Source organism: Perna viridis, chromosome 2 (assembly GCF_037379345.1).
Source record: "Perna viridis isolate PV_CMFRI_1.1 ecotype Kerala chromosome 2, ASM3737934v1, whole genome shotgun sequence".
NCBI lineage: Eukaryota > Metazoa > Mollusca > Bivalvia > Mytilida > Mytilidae > Perna > Perna viridis.
Window position 1 is genome coordinate 18,747,640 of NC_142446.1, and position 27,564 is coordinate 18,775,203.

Genomic DNA, 27,564 nt, shown 5'->3' on the forward strand with positions numbered 1-27,564 from the left:
GGTCTCCAGATGAATTGTTCCAAATGAGGTTTTATTCGAATTCCAAAAGGAGGGGTTTTGCTTTCATGTTTTCGATAAATGTCGACATAAATAGGATTAATGACACAGTCGTAGGCAGGGCTATCTGAGTAGGCCATAAGTTTACTTACATATTGAAGACCTAATTTCAAACGTCTGTCTCCTAGGGATGGTTCATTTGCCTCGGCATAAAGGCTCTCAATAGGAGAGGTTCTGAAGGCACCAAGGGAAAGTCGCAACCCCTGGTGGTGAACAGCGTCTAAATTTTTAAGGCAAGATTTTTTGGCGGAACCATAAACAATAGATCCATAATCAAGTTTAGACCTAACCAAAAATCTATATACATTTAATTAAATTGAGGTATCAGCACCCAAATCGGTATTGGACACCATTTAAAAAATATCTAGTGCCTTAAGACACCTAGATTTAAGTAATCTGATATGGGGAAGAAAAGTAAGTTTATTATCAAAAAGTAAACCAAGGAATTTTGTTTCTTCTACTATTTTGATTTTATTACCATAAAGAAAGAGATCTGGGTCCGGATGCAGCTTTCGCTTTCGACAAAAGTGCATACCAACAGTTTTAGATGTAGAAAACTTAAACCCGTTCTCCAAAGCCCATTTCACAATTCTTTTGAGGCAAAGTTGTAACTGCCTTTCAATATTACTCATATTTTGTCCCCTGTAGCAGATAAAAAAGTCGTATACATACAAGGAACCGTCAATATTGTCCTTCAAAACTTGGGCTAAACTATTAATTTTAATACTGAATAGTGACAGAAAGAATACTTCCCTGAGGAACTCCCATTTCCTGTTCCTTCTCCTCAGAAAAAGTCGAATTTACCCTTACATTAAAATGACGATCTGACAAAAAATTAGACAAGAAGGGAGGAAGTCTTCCTTTCAACCCCATATCAAATATATCTTTTAAAATACCATATTTCCACGTCGTGTCATAGGCTTTTTCTAAATCGAAAAAGACCGACACAACATGTTCATTTTTAGTAAATGCATTTCTGATGAGCGTTTCAAACCGGACTAAATGGTCAAGAGTACTTCTGCTTTGACTAAAACCACACTGAATATTAATGAGTAAGTTGTGCTTCTCAAGAAACCACACAAGGCGATCATTGACCATTCGTTCCATTGTCTTGCAGACGCAGCTTGTCAATGCGATCGGGCGATAATTTGAAGGATCCGTATGATCCTTTCCTGGTTTTGAGATAGGGACAACTGAAGCCGTTTTTCAGATGGGCGGAACGTTACCAGAAGTCCATATCTCGTTCATTAACGCAAGAAGTGTATGTAGAGATGGATAAGGAAGATGTTTCAAAAGTTGATAGTGAATAGTATCTAGCCCACTAGCTGTATCGTGGGCTTTAGCCAGTGACGATTTTAGTTCCTCTATAGAAAATTGCGAGTTGTAGGATTCAGCATTATTTGACTTGAAGTTTAATTTTGTCTTTTCTGCAGATTATTTAATTTTTTTCCGGTTTGTAGTTAGTTGAGGATGAATGTTTAGCGAAAGTTTCGGCTAGCTTATTGGCGATATCTTTTTCGGTGGTTAGAGTGGTATTACCAACTTTAAGGTGCTTCACTGAAGAATTCGAATTTTTTCCTTTTACTTTTCTAATAAAATTCCATACTTTATTGAGGGGAGTATGAGATTTAATACTAGAAACAAAATTTTTCCAAGAGGTTCGTCTGGCTTGTTTACATGTACGTCGAGCTTTTGCTCGAAATATTCGGAAGTTTGACAGATTTGCTGGTGTAGGATTTTTGTCAAACCGGCGATGGGCCTTGTTGCGTTCTTCGATCGCTTTGTCGCACTCGTCAGTAAACCATTGTTTACTTGGCCTTTTTGGATTTGTTGAATTTTTAGGTATTGTTTTATTAGCAATTGATGTCAGTCTTTCATTAAATAATAAAATGGGATCTTCAACATCCTTCATCGTTTCTAATCGTAATTCCTCAAGACAGTGGGCTTCAAATGAAGCCCAATCTGCTTTCTCAAGTTTAAAACGAGGTTGACGTTCCTCTGTTTTGGAGGATAAATGCTCCAAAATAATTGGAAAATGATCACTACCGCACAAGTCATCATGAACTCGCCATGTAAACTCTGAAAGTACGAGAGGATCACAAATGCTTAAATCAATAGAAGAATACGATCCATTGCCTGAATGAAGGAATGTTGAAGATCCGTCATTAAATATGCACAAATCTTCTTGCTGAAGGAGCTCCTCAACTGTTTTACCTTTATCATTCGTATGATTACTTCCCATAAAGAATTATGAGCATTAAAGTCACCCAAAATAATAAATGGTTTGGGCAACTGTTTAACCAAATCAACTAATTTATTTCTGCACAAAATTGAATTTGGGGGAATGTAAATGGTACAAACGGTTATGGTTTTATCAAGGGATAACCGAACGGCCACTGCTTGTAGATCGGTAGTTAAAGGAACTGAACTATGTATTACTAATAAAAATGGTAGATCCACCAGCAGCTCGTTCATTTGCCTCAGGAAATGTACTATACATTGTATATCCTTTTACGGAAATTTGATCCGTTTCTTTTAAATGAGTCTCCTGGAGACATAATGCAACTGGTAAAATAGACTGAACAAGAAGAGTTAATTCCAAAATATTAGCCTTTAAACCTCGACAATTCCATTGAAGTAATTTGGCCATTTTTTTATGGGTGACGAATGGGGGATATTTTCTCTGACTTGGATCCGCGACCACGACTCGGTTAAGGTCAATTCGAATTGACTGAGCGCGCTGCTCCTTGTATTTTTTCATGGCAACAGGATCTGTTTGGTCAATCTGATCAAGGTCGGAACCCAGCCAGTTTTCACCTGGACAAAGTCCATGATCTGTTGTTTCCATGTCAGTCTCGGAATCCGAGTCCGACACCACAGGCGACACAATCTGTCGCCTAGACTTAGATTTCTCCAAGTCCTCCACACGGGAATTCCCCAACTTTTTTGGGGGTTGGACATTCTTCTGTTGAGATTTGGAAGACGATGACTGTTGTGATGATGGAGATGATTTTGAAGATGATCCGGAATTTTGGGATGACTGAGTCTGGGAACATTGGTGAGATATTTTAGCTCTGGCCTTTTTAATTTCCTCTAAACATTTTTTGGATGGTTTCATTATTTTGGTGGATAGCTCAGTGGGCAGTTTGGCAAGATCATTGATATCCTCTTTCCAACTCATGATCGTCTGCACCTCAACAGTCGAGGACAGACAAGCACGCTTTGCAACACTAGCATAAGATGTTTTGCCAGACGCAAGAACATTGTTGTTTAAAACACCGAAGTGGGTTTGGAATATACAGACTGACAGCTGTCCTGTATGGACCAATGTAGACATGAGATGGCACTGAAGTGGAACTAAATGTTAACAGGATTGTTCTCATTGGTGTGGTTGCATCTGCACGTCGAGAAATGAACCTTTTCACTGACTTAACGCCTTGTGATTTCAGTTCCTCACAGATCCCTTCATCAGTCAAGGCGTCGAGGTCTCGACCTCGGTATTTAAGGACACCCTGTGACTGATTTAGTGACTTGTGTGCAGATGAAACCACATCAAGGTCACCAATCCTGGTTAATTTTAACAAGTTTGATGATTGGCCAGGTCTGAGGCATTCAATTAAAATTCCTGATCTTATTTTCTTCGTATCTTTAACATCACCAGCTACACCCTTGATAGTTTTCTGTATAAAAAAAGGAGAAAGGTCATTAACATTTTTGTCTTTATCTTTTGCAGAAATTACAATAAATCTTGGCCAGTTTTTATCACTTTCGTCAGAAGAATTGCAGACATCACTTTTTCGTTTTTTTTTGAATAAGAAACATTGGACTCCCCGTTGTTTTTGTCGCCAAGTTTCATCGTCTCTGTTCCCCACCCTCCACCGTGTGCCAACACGGGCGATGCTAGGACTCTACGGATTTCCGGCAGATAGCATCAGGGATTCCAGAGACGACATACTCGAACAGAGCGTATCTATCAATGGCGCATAGACAGCGTACTACTCGATTGACCCATGGGCCACCGCCTTCTTCATTTGCCATTTGTAAGCTTTTGAAAATCTTAGAAACATTGGATTAAACAAAACGCCATCAGTAAAGCAGGTGGACAAATGAAGGGCATGGCGTGACCAGCCAATTGATCGAACCGGGTCCATCCGATCTCCCGTTTAGATGACCTAAGAGCCGAGTGGCATATACAGCCGTATCCTCGGTCATCTAGCCATCGATGACACGGGGGTTACGTCACGACTGGAGTCTAGATACGACCTTCATCCACTAAGACCTCCTCGCCCACCGATAACTCACGGATTGATATTGAATTTACATTTCGCATGTCTTCACTTAAGTTAAGTCACATAACGTAGTGAATAGACTGTTATACTCTGAACAAGAGGGGGATAAGCTCTCAGAGATAGCTTGGAGCATTGACATTTTTGTAGACTGTAAATATTTGTAATTTTCTCTTATTTCGCCTTACAGACAATTTTTCCCTGTCTGTTTTTTCGTATAAATAGCTACATTTCGTAAATGTTGGAAGACCTGTTACTATCCTTGTGCGGGTTTTCCAATTTGTATACAAAGTGAAAGCGCAATTATTGCAGACCTCACTGCTCACTGGTATATTCTAAGATGGGCGTATACGGACAAGATATAACTTATCGAGATTTTTTCTACTTGACCTAAATTTTAATTTTCGTAGTACACACAATTGTTTGGATACACATAGAAAAAGGTTATCATTGTGGGTGTTCCATTCACCATTATCAGAGAATTTACTCCAAGATGTTTACGAGAAGCTGTATTTACCCCCCATTAAACAAAACAGTAAAAGACTCCGGTAGATTTATTATTATTTGTTTAAAATCCCTTTGATCTTGCTATACGATAATTTTTAATCTAACGCAAGTCGAGTGAGAATGAAAATAATCGCTAGTTTCTATGTCCTCGCGTGACATACAAACAACAGCGTATGAATATTTGACGACCCAAATATTCGTTTGTTTGTTCACTGTGTATGAAATAATGACGAATTTGTGGCATTATTTTCTAGTCAATAATAGAGAATAATTAAATACAGTAACTTACCCGATAAGAATGAAAAAATGCCTAAACTATTCCACAAATTTTAAACACGACCGTCATAGTTAACCGATTTTTTTTCCAAATAATGTGTATCACAGCTGCACAACATACGTGACGTCACGTAGCACGTTGACGAAAAATAGTCCCGAAAGGAAACTTTGCAACGCTTATAAGACTTACATATTTAGGTCAGGAAAATAAAAATAAAAGAAAACTAATACCTCACACTTCAGCAAAACAGCGATACACAGATTATCAAATATCTTTTTCAACTCGCGGGAGTTTCTCATGCTCATATTGTTGAAAAAAATATCAAATAATCTAATAGGCTCTTCCAAATCTGAACGAATGAGGATGGATATGGGAAACAAAGTTTGTTGCAAAAATGATGACTTTAAATTCAAATTTAATTTATATTTCATAATCAGGCATCCAAAAAAAAAAAAAAAAAAAATGAATACAGAGTTTTCATATTAGGCAGATATTCCTGTTTGCTTATTCTTAGATGATAAGTGTTGTTTGTGTAACATAATTTTTTCGTTTGGTAGGTTTTAGAACTGGACTCTATTTTATGAGTATTAATCGGGTTACAGACTAGACTTTTTGACGTTACTGGAATGGGGAAGGGGAAACAGAAAATAGTTTATCTTGATTTATTTCTTTTGTGTATCGTCTTTCTCCAACAATCTGATTTATTTTATTTCAAGACGTAACCTCGAACCAGAAACCTAAGTGAACTAACGTTTGAGTCTTTTCCAGATGAAAATATTCGATTAGAGCTCGTTTAACAGGACTGAAGCAAGTTTCACATGTATCAGAAATAGTCTAAGCCTTTATTAGGCCCTTTTCCAGCACTTTACTTGTATAAATCAAGAAAGCATTGGTTAAAATATGTAAGCTTTTATAGAATTATTTTTACTACTGACAACAAATTACCCTTTATTGCAAGAACGTAATGGGTGATATTTGCGTGAGTATCCAGGCTACTATATCCTCTCAACGTGTTTGTTGACGAGAAGCTTATTTCAGGCTGTTTGGAACATTTAAAAAAGAAATATTTGGACCACTTGTCGTAAATCATGACGATAGTAGCTGAGTGCATAATTGGTGTATTGTTCATGCAAATACGTCCGTTTTCAGTTATGCTTAATCACCGAGACAGGAACAAAATACCCAACGTTCGGAATGAATTGCAACGTTCTCTGGCGAATAACAACGCATAATCTTGGTTATCATTGATTTCTCTCTCAATAACAAAACAAATGCTAGCTGAAGTCTGAACGACATTGTGTACACCCTTAACAAAATGTTTATAATGCAGTATTCTATTCCCAATTCGTTTGCCAATTAGTTTTAGTTTTTAAGTTCCTTGAAATATTCAAGTATACAGATATTTACTTTTCCCCCAAGGAACCTGTAAAATACCCGCAAGCTATTATGGTATATTTTGAAAGTATAGTTTTTGTAGGATAAGAAAATAACTGTTTTTCCCCACAAAACAACAATTTTCAAACAAATATGAATAACAGAATACTATATATATACTCATATGTTCAATCGGAAGATAAAGAAAACAAGATAATACAAAAAAAAACCAAACAAACAAAATAAAAAACCAATAACAAACAAATCAAAAAACAAAACAAAACGAAACAAACTAAAGGACTTAAGGATACAAAAAGTAAATGAACGAAGCTCTGGTATCGAAAAAAATAAGAGGAAATGGGATCATTAATGGAGTCGGTAGTTAAAAAATGTTCCCAAAATAAAGAGAAGATCGAAAATTAAAGATGAACGCTGCAAAACTTCAACGGAATGAACAAGTCGAGAAACATACACAGCAAATAAAAGAACTACAAAACTGTGTGTTGGATCTCCAGTGTAGATACAGTCTTGTATTCACTGGTCTACTCTACCAGTGAGAAAAAGACTGTGAACAAAAAGGCGAAATTTTTTCCGAAACGAACTAGTAATCACACACCAAATCCAAATAAAAAATGTCCACTAATTCGGAAAACTCGGCCTGGGAAAAGTTCGCTTCTTGTATCAAAAAATGTTGATCTTGTACTCAAAGACGCATATTGCCTCAAGGGGACCCTTTGGTATAAATGAAAAAAATTCTGTGGAGAAAGGTTGCTTGATTGATTGTTGGGGTTTAACGCCAGAATATATCAGCTTTTCCAGATGATGAAAATGAAATGATGATACAATGAACACTAAATGATGATGAAATGAAAAATGGGATGAGACATAAGGACGATGGGTTCGGCAAATTTTGATCGCCACAGGAATAGGGAGAGGTGGGTGTGGTCGGGCAATTTAGCCGCCTGTGGTGGAGCTGAAAGATTCCTACCCCGACGGAATATCACAGCAGGGTTCTTTCCCCAACATGGTGCACCACTATGGTTTGCGGTCAAGTTTTCCGTATTATGGTCTGACCACCCCAGCATATAACATGACAAAGGGTACCCCAATCCATCATCTGGGGTACACAACCCAGTTGCTGTGTGGGCGGAGCACTTTAGCCCACCTGGCTAGGGTTCTGAGCACTATTTAGTTGCCTTTTACGACAAGCGTAGTGCTGCTGCGCGCTAAGTTGACACCTGGACTTGCACGGGGTGATTTTAAAGGAGAAAAAAGCAGTTGTATCCAATCCTTAAACTCCACTAAAAACTGGGAGCATGGACCAGGTACACCGGTAGGGTAAGCGTCTTTTTCCTTTTCTAGAAACACCCGCCGAATTCCTCAAGTCTGGGGTAGACGAAAGAGGAAAGGAAAAATATGAAAAAAACCTTGATTGTCGAGTTGGTGTTAGACAAAGAGAAAATTTGTCATCTTTATGTGTTGCTGTTTTTATAAACGACTAAGAGCAGTTTTTTTTTTAAAAAAAGGAGTCCAAAAGGATTAATTACTATTATATGCTGATGATACTATCCTGATCTCTGAAACAAAACAGGGCATGCAAATAATGTTGAATGTATTTGATGAGTATTGTGCAAGGTGGAAACTTGATGTAAACAAAGATAAAACCATTTATTGTTTTCGCTAAAAAATAACATTGACAAAATACCGTTTTACAATATGGTAAGAATATAGAACTAACAGATTATTACCAACATCTTGGAATTATCTTTAACTATAACTGCAGATTCAATATTGTAAAGAAAGCAAATTGTAGATCAAGCTACGGAAGCATTTTTTGCACTGAATTATAAGATAAGAAATATAAGTTTACCTATTGATCTACAACTGAAGCTTTTTGATAGTATAGCCACTCTTATTTTATTTTACCCGTCTGTGAAAATGGAGATCATCGAAAAAGTCCATTTGAATTCTTTTAAAGAGAATATTAAATGTTAGATTCTCGACACCAAATAATATGATTTATTTTGAAACAGGACGATTTCCCCTTATAATTGTTGCCAAAATAAAACGTTTTGTTATTGGTCAAAACTTACAATCTAAACTATCTGTCATTTTATATGAAATTATGTATAATATTTATCAAGCAAATATCAAATTTAAATGGTTATCTCATGTAAAAGGGATATAAGATGAATGTGGATATAACTATCTATGGTAACTCCAATTAACAACAAATTTTCGCGCTAAACATACAGTAAAACCAAGACTAGTAGACCAATTTTATCAGAGTCTCGTTTCTAAAATGGAACAATCTTCTACGGGAAGGTTTTATCTTACTTTTAACACAAATTTCAAACTAGAAAAATCCAAATCTGTATTAAACTATGCAGATCGTTTAACTTTTTGCAAATTCAGATGCTCAGATTTTAAATGCCAGTTTAAGTAGGTCGCTGGCATAAAGAACTATACCAGATTAGGCAATGCCCTTTGTGTAATTTTCAGGAAGTTAGAAATGAATATCATTATCATTCTACTTGTAGTAACAATTAGTAAGTGAAACTGAGGCATAAATATATTCCAAGTTATTACACTACAAACCCGTCTTCCATCAAGATTCAGGCTTTATTGTCCATTTGTAATCAAAGAATTATTGTAAAGTTATTTATGTTTTTAAAGAAACTAGAAAAAAATGTATTCACGATTTTGACATACATGTTGATTTTCATTTAAGCTGTTGATACCCATGTTTTCTTTCTTACTGTTTGTCACATTGTTAAATACTTGTTTATATATTGCTTTTGTAGCACTAAATGGTGCTAGATTTAGCCAAATAAACTTGTCTTGTCAAAATGCTCTAATCAACCTTATTACGAACTATTTTCAGTATTAAAACAGTAAAAATAAAATTGCATGTAAGACTGTAACACGGATCTGTCAAAAATAATGCCAGAGTATGCTATAAATCATAATACCTTATGTATAATGATATTTTTGAAACTTCTATAACTTCTAAAACTAGTCCCACATATTGTTTATTATAGACTTTAACCTTTGTCATAAATATCGGCTAATTCAAGTTTTGCTGACACTTTCTTTATTAATAACATTGCTTTTTAGGACCTTCAGAATCGTTTTGTTTGTTTGTTAAGATCAATCTCTCAACCTAACACCTAACTTTAAATCAAAGATAAAACATGTTATAGATACATACTGAGTGCATGTAAATATGAAATTATAAACAAATTAATCCAAAAACATGTAATATAATACTATTTTACAAATACTTCTATCCATTTTTGTAAGTTTAATCATCCTATGCAACCGAACAGTGACATAACTGAACAAATTTTGAAAGTAGTTACAAAACCTTAGACATACAGTCCGGTAACACGATGGAAAGGTTTGTATTGGTTTCTGATGGTGTGGATTACAGGTAATTTGGAAAAAAAAACTTCCTATCCTTAAAAAGAAATTTTGTTGCAACATTATTAACTTTAAATTTCATTCACAAATTCTAAATTGTGTGATTAAAACATATACTGTGTCGATATCATAGTGTTCTTCCTCAAGTTTTTGTCATGTTGCTACAATTACCTATCTGAAAAAAAAACCTTGAGTCATTTGTAAGATTTATAATACAGTATTAAAAAGTAAGAGAAGTGCCAAAGCGAGTAAATGGAATTCAAAAAATGGTTATAAATTGCAAAAAATACCAATGATATATATATATCCTACATTTCAATTTGCTGTACACGAGTTTCAAGCTGGAGCTCTCTTCAACAGCATTAGAATGTCGAAATACAAAAATTCATTGTATATAAGAAGTACTCTAATACAAAACTATCGAAATAGGAAGCAAAATCCACCACCGAGAGATTCTCCCATGTGAAATACAATGAACGAAATCTCAGTGTTCCAATTTGTAAAAGAAATTCAGTACTGCAAATTTTGATAAATATGATGAATAAAATCTGATATAATTCGGGGTCTTACAAGTTTGAATATTGCGTTGGTGAATATCCTCGGGGAGCTTAGGTCCACCAGCAGTGGCATCGATCCAGTGATTAATTATGAATATGACAGTAACTGTGTTAATGTGGATGTATTGTAAATGAAGCTAAAATGAATATACATAAGTAATTATCAGTGTCATTCTGAAAACTTTTCAAATAAAGATAGCTTGCATACCAGACTGGAAGGATTTTCTCTTTAGAACTGTTTAAATTGTTACGTTAAGATTAGTATCGTTTCAGCAAATAATCTTTCGTCCATGCGTAGCTCTAGTATAAATATTTCCTAGATCATTATCATTTTTAAAGTATCTTTTTTGTATACCTTAACTTAAAGAGTATAAATCACGAACGAAATAGAATAATTAGTGATTACCAGACGTCGATCTTCATGTATCCAAGAGCACTATTCTACTGGTATGACAAAGATATTTGATATTTTGTTTGGATAAACTTAGAGCTAGTTAAAACTTTTACCACATAAATTAGAGCCCTTATGAAGGATATTTATCATTGATATAAAATCGTTCATTATTGATGATGCTTGCAAATGAATTGATCAGAATATCGAATTGTGTTTAATATCATTTCCCAAAAGTCTTCCCAATAACAATAATGTAAACAATATAAGTTGTGTAAGGAAAATGGCGTCAAACAGATCCTTACATCGCCAGTTAAGTGATACATTCTCTAAACTGGAAAACATTAAGGAACGGAAATCTAGTGGAAATACCTTTCGAATGGATTCATTGAAAACAAAGCATATAAATGACGAGAAACACAAAGATAAACAATCAGAAAGGATAAAGATTGCTTTTATGGAGTTTGTTGATCGAACAACAATTCATGGCTGTCGTTACTTAACAAAAGCAACTACATCAAAATTTCGAAGGTAAATACATGTTTATGTTTATAAAAAACACTAAGAAAAGGGGTGCTGAATATTTTACATTTGTCACCATGAAAGGGAAATCAAGGGAACCATAATTCGAACGGTTATCAAAATGATAACGACTAGACAGAGAAAATGGACACACATAACAAAGAACATGGTATAAAAAAGAACAAAAGTAAATAAGCAACCCAGATTTTGCTCAAACTGGGAAAACAGGAAAGGTGCGCCGGAAGGGTAAACGTTCTCGTAAAGATGCACAACCGAGTTGCTTATAAAATGTCAAGTCCAGGTATACTAAATATGAAAACTTTGACACGGTGAACAAATCTGTTCTCAAGGTGCAGGTTGATACACCAAAATGACCAACGAGTTCAGGATGACGACCATCAACTTTTGTAGTAATTATTAATCCTGTGGCAACATAAACCTGTTCCAGAAACATAATTGTAAGAAGTCTAGCATGGTACAAAAATATGCGTAGTTTCTGAAAACTTTGCCATAACATATTAATTGTGACATTAAAACTACATGCGTATGTGCTGAAGGGATGTTGCACAGATGAAAGAAGAAAAGGACGTTTGTCGTACAATTTTGTCATGAGCTTTTCCCTTTTCTATCGATCTACAGTAGGTGAAGATATGAAGACAATCTCATAGCGTATGTTGTGTCCTATATCTTATAGTATCTTGTTTCCTATAAAATCAGCTATTATGTCATCCTCATAAGAAAGAAGCAATAGGTCAGCGAATAGCGGAGTACAATTTGCACCACCCACTGGAATGCCGACTATTTGTTGAAAGAGTAATCAAGAGAACCAAGGTTATAGCGGTAATCAAAAGAATGTAATCCAGGGACAAAGACCAGACATAAAAAACAGACATACACAACAAAGAACATAAAGTAACTAAAATCATACATACAAAGTAACAAAAGCAAATGAGCAACTCGGACTCCACTAAAAACTGGGAGCATGGACCAGGTGCACCGGTAGGGTAAGCGTCCTTTGCTTTTCTAGAAACACCCACCGAGTTGCTCATAAAAAGTCAAGTCCGGGGTAGACAAACGAGGAAAGGAGAACTATGACCCGTTGATTAAATCAGTTTTCATGGTGCAGATGGATACACCATAACGATCCACGAGTTCATGATGACGACCATAAAACTTCTGTAGTGATGACTTCAATCTTGTAGCAACATAACCCTGTTCCAGAAGCCTCCTTAGAGTTCTAGCGCGATACCAAACGTCTGCATAGTTTCGGCAAGCTCTGGCATAACGTATGAGTTGTAATATGAACACTCCATACGCAGGTGCTGAAGGGATGTTGCCACAGATGAAAGGAAAGTTGACAATTCTGAATGAAAAGTCATCACGTTTGTCGTAAAGTTTGATCAATAGTTTTCCTTTACCATCGATTTCTAAGTGTAGGTCAAGATATGAGGCTGACTTCAGTGTCTGTAGTATCCTTTATCTCAAGTTCTTTTGGGTAGATGCGATGTATCAAATCCCCGAAATTAGGAAATTTAGGAAATTTCTCATCAGATCAGCTATAAAGTCAGCCTCATAAGAGTGAAGGAATAGGTCAGCAAGTAAAGGAGCACAATTTGTTCCCATTGGAATGCCGACCGTTTTTTGGAAAACACGTTTACCACACTGGACAAATATGTTGTCGATTAAAAATTCCAGAATTTTGTAAACATCTTCCTCTGTATATTTGAAAGATGATTTGGCATTATTTCTTACAAAGTATGAGGAATCTCTTCCAAGAACTATATATTTGTATCTAGGTGTACCATCATTTTTTGGAAAAACAACGATGTATAATGTTTTTAAGTGGGGATTTTAACTAAGTATGGGGAATATAAGTATACAGTGTTGAAAAATCATAGGTTTTAATGCTATTATATTAAGATAATAATCTTGAACTAAATGTCTCCAAAAGATCTTTTTCAGGTTCCACATTAAATTAATACCATTACGGGAGTAACAAGTGTTGTGGTAGGACTGCAGAACCTCTTTGACAGTTGTGAGTATAGAAGTTAAAAGTTTTGAAAGAGGTTTGGTGGTACATTTTGCAGATCCAGCTATAAAACGTTGTTTGTATGGATTCTTGTGGAATTGTTTTAGGAAGTATGGAGAATCTCTTATAAGTACCACGTATTTTTACAGAGGCCTGGTAGTGCATTATACTGATCCAGCTATTAAGCGTTGTTCGTATTAATTTTGTGGAGTTTTGAATCCAATGCATGGGAGGGAGATCAAAATTATCGTTCTTTGTAGAGAGACCAAATATGTGTTCACTGGTGATCTGAACCATATTCGATAACACTCATTCGATCCATAATCATTCAAGCCCAAAATAAAAGAATAAGGTATAACTCAGGTCCACATACAAACAGTCAACAAGCATGAAATCCTTAATGGCCACGTTGAAAGTGAGAAGTCTTAGGACTTTACAAAGCATGAAATGGACAGACACATATTTACTGCAATTCACAATGTATATTACAAACTATAACGCCCCCCCACAAAAAAAGGTTTCCATGCGAAATATTAAAGTATTTTTTAAAATTTTTGATTGACACCATAAGCAGTTTGCAAGGGCAACTATCTTTAACAATAATAGTTTTCGCACAAGGAATATTACCAGTACATCTACATTTATATATTTAATATTCCATGAAAAGAAAGGTTTGTATCAACAATGCGATTTGGATCAGTAATATTTCTAATCCAAAATAATTGTATTTATGTTTAATTTGGTGGATTTCATAACCACATTTTTGTAACAGGCCTTTACACTAAGCCAGACGTTATTACTAAGTCTGCATTCACAAAATAAGTGGAAGTACTCTCTTTAGTTTCATTAAAGAAACTACTATACATTTGGAATTCTTTAATCCAACACTTATACAACCAATAGTTTGTTGCTAAAGTACTAACGTGATCTGAAATGGAATACTCAAAGACAATCTAATATCTCCTGCACAAGTAAAGTATTCCATTTGTTTTGTTGAATTTTTGGTGTGATTTTCTAAAATGTTTTGAAATACATAATAATAAAAATATTAACTAAGTTTCTTGTCATTTTTTATTTAAGTCAGTAGCCAGTTTTTAATGAAATACCTTTCCTTTCCTTTCTTAGATAAACTATTTATTATGCCTTGTCTTTGACTAACTGAAAACTTACTACACAGTAAAACCATCTAATCCTGACGACTTGAAGAAAATTTTCCTGTTTTTTTAAGCTGTCAAACATTCAACTCAATGTCATTTTCCCTTCACATGAATCAATTTCATCCACGTCAGGTTTATTAATGAATGGAATAGCTGTTAAAAACATATTTTCATGCATATCTGCCATTCCTGTGTTTGAGCTCTTTTTATACTTGTTTCCAAAAGAGTTTTTGTTCAAAATATATTTGGGATCTTGAATGATAAGGTTGTTGTCAGTAGCTAACTTTGCAATTATCTTACTAGTGTACTTCTTTCCTAATTGCAGAAAAATCTTGAATTATGTTCACCTTCTACTTGCCATTTAGCCTTCACAATTGTCATACAAAATTGAATGGTTTGTTCCTATTATATGAATAGAAATAAGACCATAACTATAGTATTTATGTATGGCCTTTTCCATGTCGGCTCTGTAATATGCCCGAGGTATTAATAATGGCCAAGGATGGCTGTAATGGCCTGGGGCAACGCCAAGGGCCATCACAGCCACCCGAGGCCATTATTAATACCAAGAGCATATTAAAGGACCAATATTGAAAAGGCCATGTATTGATACTTTAATTAACTAACTTAGTTTCCGGACATAGTCAGTGTCTATTATTAATACATATGAGTTCACCATAATTTATTGTTTGTTGGGGTTTAACGTCCAAGCAGCAATATTTCAGCTATATTCAGACGATAAACATGAAATTGATGATAAAATGAAATGAAATGATGATGAAATGAAAAAGGGATGGGACACAAGGACAATGGGGTCGACAAATTTTGATTGCCACTGGAAAAAGCGAGAGGTGGGTAGGGTCGGGCAATTTAGCCTCCTGTGGCGGAGCCCTATGGTTCCTACTCCGGGAGAATACCACAGTAGGGTTCTTTAACATGCAAAAAACATGGCATCTTTCCCAACACGGTGCACCACTATGCTTTGGGGTCAGGTTTTCCGTATTATAGCCTGACAACCCCAGCATGTCGCATGCCAGGGGTACCCCATTCCACCACCTGGGGCACACATCCCAGTTGCTCTGTGAGCAGAGCGCCCTAGCCCCCGGCTAGGGTTCTGAGCACTATTTAGTCGCCTTTTACGACAAGCTTAGCGCTGCTGCAGGCCTATTCTTTTAACTCCCGGACCTGCACGGGATTCACCATAATTCAAAATAAGTTCATATCTCGTTGAATCAAATATTTATGAAAATAAATCATTAAATATTTTGCCATTTCTAAGAATCCCCCCCCCCCAAAAAAAAAATACTAAATTTATAGTACAAGATTAAACATACCTAATAATTCAATAAACTCAGTCCCAGTACCATTTTCAGCAACTTTAAATATCCTAATCTAATTAATTGAATTATTAGGTCACTCTATATTCAAGTTGTCACTTTGTAAGAAATGCAGGCCATTTTTAATTTAGTCCATGATGTTCCCGTATCGATGCTCTGTTTTAAAATTCGTAATGCATGGCTGTGATTTCGTAATGACCGGTTGTAGGAATTTCCGATTCATAATGACCAATGATCGAAATGTACGGTTCATAAAGGATGGGCATTTTTATATGTATTGTAGTAAGTTGGTTAATAATTGCTAATAATATACTTGTACAATTGATGATTGATTAGTCATCTGAAGTGTTGACTCACTGGGAGTAAAGGCTTTTTTTGTCAGGTCGCTCATGTGCACGTTACAAAATATTTTGTAGCGTTTCCCCGTGACTGCTGGTGAATGATGACGAGTGATTCATTTGGTTGCAACATTTGCACCTTTTGTTACAAGAGGAGCGACTCTCGCCTGGAGTCAAGTTGGGCTTAGATATTTCAGCCCTCACAAGCAGACTATGCAAACTGTCTGAAAGCAATCATTGGTGGTTGGGGAAAAAAATTGGATAATGTTGCGTTTCTCTCGACAGAGGCCCAGTGCTCACGAATGGTATTGTGGCTGTTTTTAAGGCAGGGGTGGTATGTTAGAACATAAGGGGTTCTTTTTCAATTTTTCTTTGCCTTGTACTGTAACAGACTTCTTCTTGGGATATTGTCAATTTTTTGAACCCGGTCTTGTATCTATATCCCTTCTTCTTAAATTGTTCTTCAGTTGACCTAGACGTTTTTTAAGGATTAGTCATTTGAAAAAATGCACTTCAGCCTAACAGCTTGACTAAATGGTATACTCTTAGTCAGGTGAGATGGATGACAGCTCTTAGGCATAAGATATTGATGTGTGTCAGTTAGTTTGGAGTATAGGTCCGTGGAGAGCTCTCCCCCCGATAAGGTTCTGGAGGTATCGAGAAATGAGATGTTAGTAGCAGATGTTTCTTGAGTGAACTTAATTGAAAAATGTTGATTGTTGGCACGTGCGATTAAATTGTTCAGTTCTTCTTTGTCTTGTGTCCACTTCATATCCACGCCGTCAATAAACTTATACCAGGACATAGGTTTTTCTATAAAGGATTCAAAGGTTCTTTTTCAAATTTTCCCATGAAAATATTGGCAGAAGTCGGAGCCATTTTGGTACCCATAGCTGTGCCATTTATTTGTAAATAATAGTCTCCATTAAAAGTAAAATTGAACTTTTTTAAAACCATTGTGAGTAAAGTGACTAGGCAGTCAGTAGGTGGAACTTTGACCTCCCGAGAGTCTCTACAAGCCTCGATACCATCAGAGTGAGGAATGTTGGTATAGAGAGATGTGACGTCCATAGTGACCAGAGTAGTGTTTGGTGGAAGGGGATTCAGAGCCTGCATCTTCTGTAAGTAATCAGTCGTATCCTTTAAAAATGATGGAAGTTTTTCAACATGGGAGCGTAGAATTCTAAGAAACTTCCGGAAACATTTTCTATGCATTGGAATTGTTAAAGTTTATATTCTGACTATAAAGAACTGTCGTACCGGACATACGTGTTGTGCAAGAAGGAAAATACGATAAGAAACGAGCAATTTGTTACGGAGTGGAAAAAAATTCTAAGAGAAAAACGAAGCGGAGTTACCGTTGGTTAAAATATGTTATAATTTTAGAATTTATATAGTTTCTAGCCTTGTTATAGAAAGAGATAGACGAGAAACTGGGCATTGTATAAACAGCATTAAATAGCAATGTCTGACATGTATGAGAACACAAATAATAACTCAAAGATGGAAACAAAATGATTAAATGATATTGTTTCTGATTAAAAAAAAATCCTGTTCCCAAGGGCTTGTGGCGTAGTGGTATTAATCAAATGAGAAGTCTGAAAAAACTATAAAGATCTTTTAGATAATCTTTAATCTCGTATTGATCTAGCTCTCTTCCGATTATGTAACCTCTATTAAAACTTTTGACTTCCAATATTTTATACCTTATCCCGCGATAAATTGAAACTACCGTCTAAAACAAATAATCTTTAAAGCATTCAACTGAGAGAATGGTAATATTATCAAATGTGTTTTAAGGCTACAATTCTACATATTTTAATAGAATAAAAAGACAAATTTGCTACACCAAGCAAGAGATGATCAGTAGGCTAGAATTTCTCTTTGACAACATATTTGTCACTTTAAGAGGGTACACACATTTTCTAAAAAAAAATCTGTATGCATAGTCTATCTGTTTCTTTATTCATTTGAATCGGAATTCTTTAAATATATTGTGAAAGACAAAAAGGTTAAATAAGCTAGATACTTTAATCTCTCATATAATACATTGACGATGTTCTATCCATCCATCTATTCATTGTTTATCGCTTCTTTTCCTTCGGTGATAAATTCATCATCATGCCTTTGCGTGCTATAGGTACCATGAACAGTCGCATTTGTCATCCTCGATCATGACTATTCCGTTTGGGTTATTTGTTGAGAAAAACGGAAATAAAGGCTAGAAACAACTAATTCCACTTCCCATTAGCTTCAATGCTAATTTCACAAGCAATGGTTTCTCTGGACTTTACCTTAACTTTAACTTGCAGAAGACTATATGTCTAATAATGCTAATTCATTTTCTAATATTAAAAAATCCATTTATTATTATGTATTACAAAATGTGTGATTTTTTATAGTATAACTAAATCAGGTAATTGTAATATTAGAAAATTTAACTTTCAATATTTCAAAATGAATTTCTAATATTAAAAAAATATTTTCTGGTATTAAGAATGATTTTGTAATATCAAGTTTTATAATAACACAAAATAGGAGTTTTCTTATGCTGAAAATTTTTTTAATAAAATTTCAAATTCATATTTTGAAATTATAAATTTTATATCTTATATCACAAAACCTTTTTTAATATTAAAAAATTCAATTGAATATCTAAAATTAAAAAACATTTTTTTTAATATGAGAAATTGATTTTCTAATATTTAAAAATGGATTTGTTGTATTGAGTAACGATTTTTTTTATATTAGAAAATCATTTTGTAATATTTAAAAATGTTACCATTCCTTCATTCATTCACTCATTCATTCATTCATTCATTCATTTCCTCTAATAGAGATTAAACATGCGTAAGTATATACAAGAATATTGAGCAATATGTACATGAACACAAAAGATGAGCAGTTATAATATACACTATATCAAAATATCAAAATGAGGTAAATAAGTGTAAAAACAAAATATACAATATCATCAGTAATATTACGTATCAGATACATTTCAGCACTACATATTGTTGACAGATACGCTTGTAGCGGTCGAGCTCAAGATCGACTTAATACAGAGTTTAATATACGGGTATAGTCTGCAGCAGATCGAACCACATGCGTGAAATCAATATGCGGAAGTCGTTCAGTTCAGATTTAACAAGTTCAGTAGACGGTTGTTTCACAAGCATAACACAATATGAGACACCTGGGTTATAATAACTCGACTCAACGTATAGACCTAGGGGAAAGTTTTCGATTATCAGATCAAAGAAAGTATTACGTTGATCTGCACTATGACTACACTCGCACGATCAGAAACCACATGGTCATGCCATAAATCATATTGGACTGAGTTAATAGCGGCTGTCACTATGTTTCTCCCTTGAGATTTACAAGGAAAATTACAAAAGTTCAGATATGCATCTAGGAATTCACAAAAATTGTATTTTTGAATAATCTGTAAAGCTCCCCGCGCAGGTCCGGGTGTTAAAAGAATAGGCCTGTAGCAGCGCTAAGCTTGTCGTAAAAGGCGACTAAATAGTGCTCAGAACCCTAGCCGGGGACCAGGGCGCTCTACCCACAGAGCAACTGGGATGTGTGCCCCAGGTGGTGGAATGTGATACCCCTGGCGTGTTACATGCTGGGGTTGTCAGGCTATAATACGGAAAACCTGACCCCAAAGCATAGTGGTGCACCGTGTTGGGAAATATGCCACGTTCCTCGCACGTTCAAGAACTCTACTGTGGTATTCTCCCGGAGTAGGAACCATAGGGCTCTGCCACAGGAGGCTAAATTACCCGACCCTACCCATCTCTCCCTATTTCCAGTGGCAATCAAAATTTGTCGACCCCATTGTCCTTGTGTCCCATTCCTCTTTCATTTCATCATCATATTATGTTCATTTTATCATCAATTTCATGTTCATCGTCTGAATATAGCTGAAATATTGCTGCTCGGACGTTAAACCCCAACAAACAAATATAATCTGTAAAGCGACCGGAACGAAACCATGTCGGGAGTTGATATTTGGTAAACAGGTAAAAAGTCTAACAAGAAAAAAATTGTTTCGATATGCTCTTTGGTTCCATTCTACAAAGTTTTCCAAATAAAGTACAGTTTCCGTTTTTCTAATTCGCATATTAATGGGTTTAGTCCTAACATACTTTCACACATATCCGTCTTTGTTTGGGGGTTTAAATCTCTGAATGTCCTTTACAAAGAAGTGTTGGAGACGATTAAGCTGAATAATGTCTTGATTTTTCAAACCAGACCAAAATTCACAGCCATATAAGCATGTAGGCACGACGACAGATTTATAAAATTAAATATTATTGCTATTGGATTGATGTTTTCTGTTCGAATGTTTGTAATTGCAAAGTACGAATTACGCCCTTTCCTGCAGGCGGAATTGATTTTAGCTGTAGATTTTAAGTTGTCACACACCTCAATAGCCAGGTAAGTATATTTATCCATTATAGGAATGCATTGTTTGTTAAGTGTCCATTGAAAGTTCGATTTAATCTATTTTTGCTGAAACACATAATGCATGATTTTATGGCACTAAACTGGAATCTTCACTTACTGGCATAATTAGAACATATATCAAGCATATGTTAGAGTTTAACCGGCGAATTTGCTAAGCAAACAATATCGTCAGCAAGACATGGTGCACAAGAAGTTACATAGTCAACCCCCATTTTTGGATTACATGTTTCAAGTTCATTTAATAAATCATTAATGAAGACTAAATATAACATACCAGATAATACACCTCCTTGACGTACCCCTTCATCAACAGTAAAATATCTAGATTTGCATTGATTCATTACAACTGCACTTTCAGTTTTTGAGTACAAATCATCAATGGTACACCAAGCTTTGCCCCTTACTTTCATATTACATAATTTATACATTACGGCTTTATCGAAAGCTTTACGGCTATAAAGGAGGGCAGAATAAACATTACTTTGTAGTATTGTGGAATATAGTTTCATGAAATATAAAAGAGGCTGTCAGACATCTTAAACCGCTCTGAAATCCTTGTTGGATGGGAGTTAGGGAATATATCAGGCGAAAGAACATGGCACTGTAATAACAGTTTCTCAAACACTTTCAGTATACAGGAAAGAAGACATACTGATCTATAACTGTCAGGAGAAGATTTATTCTTATCCCCTCCTTTGTAGATCGGTACGATGAAACCATTATTCCACTGCGTTGGAACGTGTGTTTGAGTTACAGCAAAGAAAGTGTTTTTACTACAATTTGTCTGCCATATAACAAATGTTCGTTTTGTATCTTATCGGGACCGCACGTTTTTTTTCTTTTTAAGTTAATTAACAATCAAAGTTATTTCATCTTCAGTTATAATGCCTCCCAGAAGTAAGTTTTGACCACTATTGCATATATTATGCAGACTGTTGTACTTATTCAAAATGTTTTGGAATGTTTCATCATCAAAGGATGGATCGTTTGATTGTGTATATAATTGTTCAAAATACTGAGCAAATCCCTATGTCACAGATTCAGGGCTCTTATACGTAACGTCAGATATGATTATTTCGGGTACACATTGTCTTCGTTTTGGCTTTTGGCGATTGATCATTTTCCAAAAAAGTCTAATGTCACATTCTGCTGCATGGTTAATGTCATCAAGCGTCTCGTTAATATACTTTTCATACGCTGCGCTTTGAATGTTACGTTTGCTCGTTTATAATTGTAATATAATTCATGGATCATACCACGGGGCCGTCCCTCTGATACCCAAATGTTACGCATGTCTCTTTCCACTTTGTGTGCTTGTTTACATCAGTATTCCAGTAAGGCTTCGTGTGACAATTGAAAGTTGATTTAGGAATCACTTTGTTTGCAGTTCATCTACGCCTATATTACAGTTAATATCAGTATTTGATGTTAGTTCGGTTAATAGTGATTCTAGATTTTCTTGAAATTGTTTAATTATATCAGGCGTACTCTTGTGCCACGAGGGAAGTTTGAGAAACTGTTGTAAATCTATATGAGGGTTGGAAGGTAACGTGATGGAGCATGTAATGGGTAAATGGTTAGATGTGCAACTTATGTCCCCCTCCTCAATTATTTCATAACGTTTTACGTCTGACCAATGCCTCTTGTACATGTTTGTTTTGTTTGTTGGGGTTTAACGTCCGAGCAGCAATATTTCAGCTATATTCAGACGATGAACATGAAATTGATGATAAAATGAACATGAAATGATGATGAAATGAAAAAGGGATGGGATACAAGGACAAGAGGCGCCCCATGCAGGTCCGGGTGTTAAAAGAATAGGCCTGCAGCAGCGCTAAGCTTGTCGTAAAAGGCGACTAAATAGTGCCCAGAACCTTAGCCGGGGGCTAGGGCGCTCTACCCACAGAGCAACTGGGATGTGTGCCCCAGGTGGTGGAATGGGGTACCCCTGGTGTGTTACATGATGGGGTTGTGGCAGTGGCAATCAAAATTTGTCGACCCCATTGTCCTTGTGTCCCATCCCTTTTTCATTTTTCATTTCATCATCATTTCATCATCAATTTCATGTTCATCGTCTAAATATAGCTGAAATATTGCTGCTCGGACGTTAAACCCCAACAAACAAACAAACAAATTTTTCTACGGTTTTACCACTTATAACGATGAGTATTGTATTCACCGTTGCGCTATTAACAATATTTATTTAGCTCTGTTTATTGACCGTATTGAGATGTTCGGACACTTGAACTCAGCAGAATCATGTGACGAATTTAGTCCTGGATTAATCGTTAGACTGGTTAGAGTTGTTTACATTTAGAACTCGATTCGTTGTTTGCGAGACAGTTTTTGAGGACGTTTTAAAATGAACCCTTACAGGGGTACACTTAAGGTTGACCGTAGATGCATGCCAGGGCTTGACCGACATTTTTAACTCACTAAAAGCTTTTTGTGCTTGGAGTTTGTCAAGACGTTCAATTTCTTCGCGTGATTTTGTAAGTTTCTGAGACATATCTGTGAGGTCTACACTTTCAAGTTGTTTAATATCTTGACGTATTAATTTGAATCCTGAGTCATATTGGGTCATTTTGCGTGTGCATTCACCAGACAGTGTTTCAAATTTTAGCTAATACTCATTCAATCTTGTTGACAATTGTTTATTTTCTTTTTTGTAAAGTTTCAATAATTTTTGCATTTTTTGTATCTGATTTCTCGAGTTGTGAAACTCTTTCCAACAAGGTTTGTACGATAGCGTGAACTTCAAGCGAGGACGGGAGAGGATCCGATACAGATTTATGACTGTCATCACGTTTAATAACTTCGTCGATCAAAGAGTAATCACGTTGATAAACATTTGTATGATGTAGCAATCTTTTGCGTACTTCTCGTTTGATGTCGACCTGCTTGTAGATTTTCTGTTTCTCACATTGCGACTGCGACTCATTAAAGTTAATATTTTGAGAGAACGACAACCCACCGCCATCACTGTCGGCAGCCGTTTTTAGATCAATATATATATATATCTTTCAATATTGTGAAAGACAAAAAGGTCAAATAAGCTAGATACCTTAATCTCTCATATAATATATTGACGATGTTCTATCCATCCATCTATTCATTGTTTATCGCTTCTTTTCCTTCGGTGATAAATTCATCCTTACCATTAAATATCGCATTTGTCATCTTCGATTAAGATTATGCCGTTTGGGTTATTTTTTGAGAAACAACTAATTCCACTTCCCATTAGCTTCAATGCTAACTTCACAAGCAATGGTTTCTCTGGACTTTACCTTAACTTTAACTTGCAGAAAACTATATGTCTAATAATGCTAATTCATTTTCTAATATTAAAGAATCAATTTATTATTATGTATCACAAAATGTGTGATATTTTATAGTATAACTAAATCAGGTATTTGTAATATTAGAAAATCTAACTTCTAATATTACAAAATGAATTTCTAATATTAAAAAAAAAATTTTCTGGTATTAAAAAAATGATATTGTAATATCAAGTTCTATAATATTACAAATCGGAGTTTTCTTATGCTGAAAAAAAAAAAGATTTTTTTAATATTTCAAATTCATTTGTTAAATTATGATTTTTATATCGTATATCACAAAACCCTTTTTAATATAAAAAAATCAATTGAATTTCTAAAATTAAAAAAACAAACATTTCTTTAATATGAGAAATTGATTTTCTAATATTAGAAAATCATTTTGTAATACTTAAAAATGTTACCGATTTTGCAATATTGCAAAGTGATTTTTCAATATTAGAAATTCATTTTCTAATATTACAAATCAATTTCTTATATTAAAAAAAATAGTTTCTTATATTAAAAGAATGATTTTGTGGGTGTTTCTAGAAAAGCAGAGGACGCTTACCCTACCGGTGCACCTGGTCCATGCTTCCAGTTTTTTTTAACCCTGGTTCTCTTGATTACTCTTTGTTAATATTAGAAAAAATATATTTTCTAATATTACAAATATTGATATTTGTCCAGTCTGGCTTGTCTTAGTTCTACGCAGAACGAATCAATTTGTTCTCTGATACATGACTGAAAATAATGAAGTTTGAAAAATCTCTTTAGGATTATCGTTCGTAATGCTTATTAAATGACTTTGTGTTCGTCAAAAATAAATTGAATTAGTTTTGTACACAGTTCCTTAAAAGTTTGTCTCGCTAAGAAATTCGGAAAAAAGTTTAACATCGCTAAAACACAAGGTTAAAACGCAGTTCTTTCATCGAAATATGACTGTTAAATGCTTTAGACAACTATTTTACAATGGAGATAAATGCTTTACTGTACAGGATATTCGATACCTTTCCAGACCTGAATTCTTCAGTCATACAATCTTTTACAACAATTCATCCTGCAACAGTTTACATACTTTCAACAACACCCTAAATGCCAGCGATTTTCAGGTTGTGATCTAGTAATCCTTAACTTTGAGACTGCCTTCCGTTTATTTATCCACCAATATTGAAAATTACAGAGACTACTGACAAGCTTTCTCTGAGGTCATGTTTAGATTGACGAAAGTAGTCGTCAAAGTAGTCGTATCAGTACAATTTATTTGACAAACGAGACGTTTTAGATTTCAAAGATATATATTTACCTGCTTCCCCTTTATGTGGTGTTTCTATTTCGTAGTAGTTAAAGTATCTTAGGGCCAATATCGATCAATTATTGACCCATCACTGTCTAAGAGATAAAATTTTGGACCATACTTATAACGTCTCATACGCTGCCTAAAATGCTTTATTTCCGATATCAAGATCTTATTGAGAAATATTTTGTTTCTGACAAAGAGATTATAGATAATGAATTTTCAGATCGTCAACATTTTTTTTTCTGTAGTTTTTACTTGTTTAATTTTGAGCGTCCTATGAAGTTCAAGACTTATTTTGAAGCTCTTGTTTTTTAATTGTATTAAGTACCTTCTATTTTCACTTATTTATTGTTCATATCTTCTGTACTGTTTTGACTACTGATTTTTTACCAGTGGCAATTTTACACTGCCCCTTTGTGTTGCAATATAATGGAAGAGTAATCAAGGGAACCAAGGTTATAGCGGTATTCAAAAGAATGTAATCCAGGGACAAAGACCAGACATGGAAAACAGATATACACAACAAAGAACATAAAGTAACTAAAATCATACATACAAAGTTACAAAAGCAACTCGGACTCCACTAAAAACTGGAAGCATGGACCAGGTGCACCGGTAGGGTAAGCATCCTCTGCTTTTCTAGAAACACCCGCCGAGTTGCTCATAAAAAGTCAAGTCCGGGGTAGACAAACGAGGAAAGGAAAACTATGACCCGTTGAATAAATCAGTTTTCATGGTGCTGATGTGATACACCATAACGAAATAATGAATTGCAATTGAAGCAGGAGGTTAAGCGCCCTACAAAGTCTGGTTTAACCCAATGTTCATTTCGGAAACACCTGTATCAAGTGAGAAACATTGCAGTTGTTTCCTATTTCCCGTTGTTTTCTATCATGATATCGCCCTTCCCTTTTGACGGTTACTTTTGACTATTGCCAAGAACTTATCAAATCGGTATTTTCGTTATTATCCTTTATTTAGTGTGTACGCTGCTAATTTTTACACAGTATTACTCAATTTTTACTCCAATATTTATCATTTCATACACCCCCAAATTTTGATGAGTACAGACATCAATACTTACAAGAATCAGTTTCTACCCTTATGAGAATTTATGAAAGGAAGAGTGTAGTTTTATCTATTTTAGGTTGTTATGGCTTCTCCTGTTAATAACATGTGTGGGAGCAGTGCTATATAACATTACGGATCGCTTTATCTACTTCTATAGCAGACCAGTTACTGTCAATGTTAGAATCAATTATAACAAGACTTTAAAATTCCCGGCTATCACAATCTGCAATCAGAATGCTTTCAAGTAAGTACAGCAATAAAATAGATTACATAAAATTAAATAAACATGTACAACGCAAACAATTAATCAATAATTAATAGGAAGTACAAGTAAGAATGTTCTTGAAATGAATTTTTATACTTGCACAAACATGCCTTTATGCCGCAACTGAATTAATTATCAACTGTCGACAAAATTTAAATTACATTCATTGATGCTCAAATGAAAATTACTATTGAAAACTAATCTAATATCTAATGATTAAAATGATTAATCAGCCTAACACAAGTAAACTTTGATATAAGATTTCTTTATTTTCAGGGCAACTCTGGCGACAGAACAAGACCGCTACAGATTGATTGAGGCCATGTATTCATCAAATGAACCATTAAATTCCACAATGGTAGAATATCAAGGGAAAAATATAACATTAGAAGAGTTGTATACAAAAGCGTCTCACCGGAAAGAAGACTTTATTTTCGAGTAAACAATTTTCATATTTCTAACATTGTCTGTACGCGTAAAAAGATTTTACATTGATAAACATTGTAGTCTTTGCTGTATAAACAGTGTGCAGTTATTTTATTTGTAGAATTTGTGAAATGCAATCGTTCAAGAAGGTCAATAGCAAATAGACTTTTTGGTGAATGCTGTAAAGACCTATAAAAGTCTTACTTTCCTATCAAATGACAAAATTTGTCTATTTTTGCAATTTGTTTTCTTGAAACTACACATATATTCTTTACCATTATGATGAATCATATTAGGGTTTGTTTTACTGACACAAATATTGCATTTTTACAATTAAATGTAAAGGTGAGCGCGCAATTTCTACTCTCGTTTAATAGTAATGACTAATCGATGACGAAGAATTATATACTGTCATATTGCATATTAAAGCATCTAAAGTACCCATGTTATATCT

At 34.9% G+C, this 27,564-nt stretch overlaps 1 protein-coding gene across 1 annotated transcript; it reads left to right on the forward strand.

The window, feature by feature from the left end:
* The first annotated feature begins 11,170 nt into the window (after positions 1 to 11,170).
* LOC148623922 (acid-sensing ion channel 1C-like) lies at positions 11,171 to 27,533 on the forward strand. The gene is made up of 3 exons (XM_088571151.1): positions 11,171 to 11,403; positions 26,496 to 26,663; positions 26,961 to 27,533. The coding sequence occupies exons 1-3, from the start codon at positions 11,252 to 11,254 to the stop codon at positions 27,124 to 27,126; spliced, it is 486 nt and encodes a 161-aa protein (XP_088427277.1). The 5' UTR covers positions 11,171 to 11,251; the 3' UTR covers positions 27,127 to 27,533.
* The last annotated feature ends 31 nt before the right edge of the window (positions 27,534 to 27,564 follow it).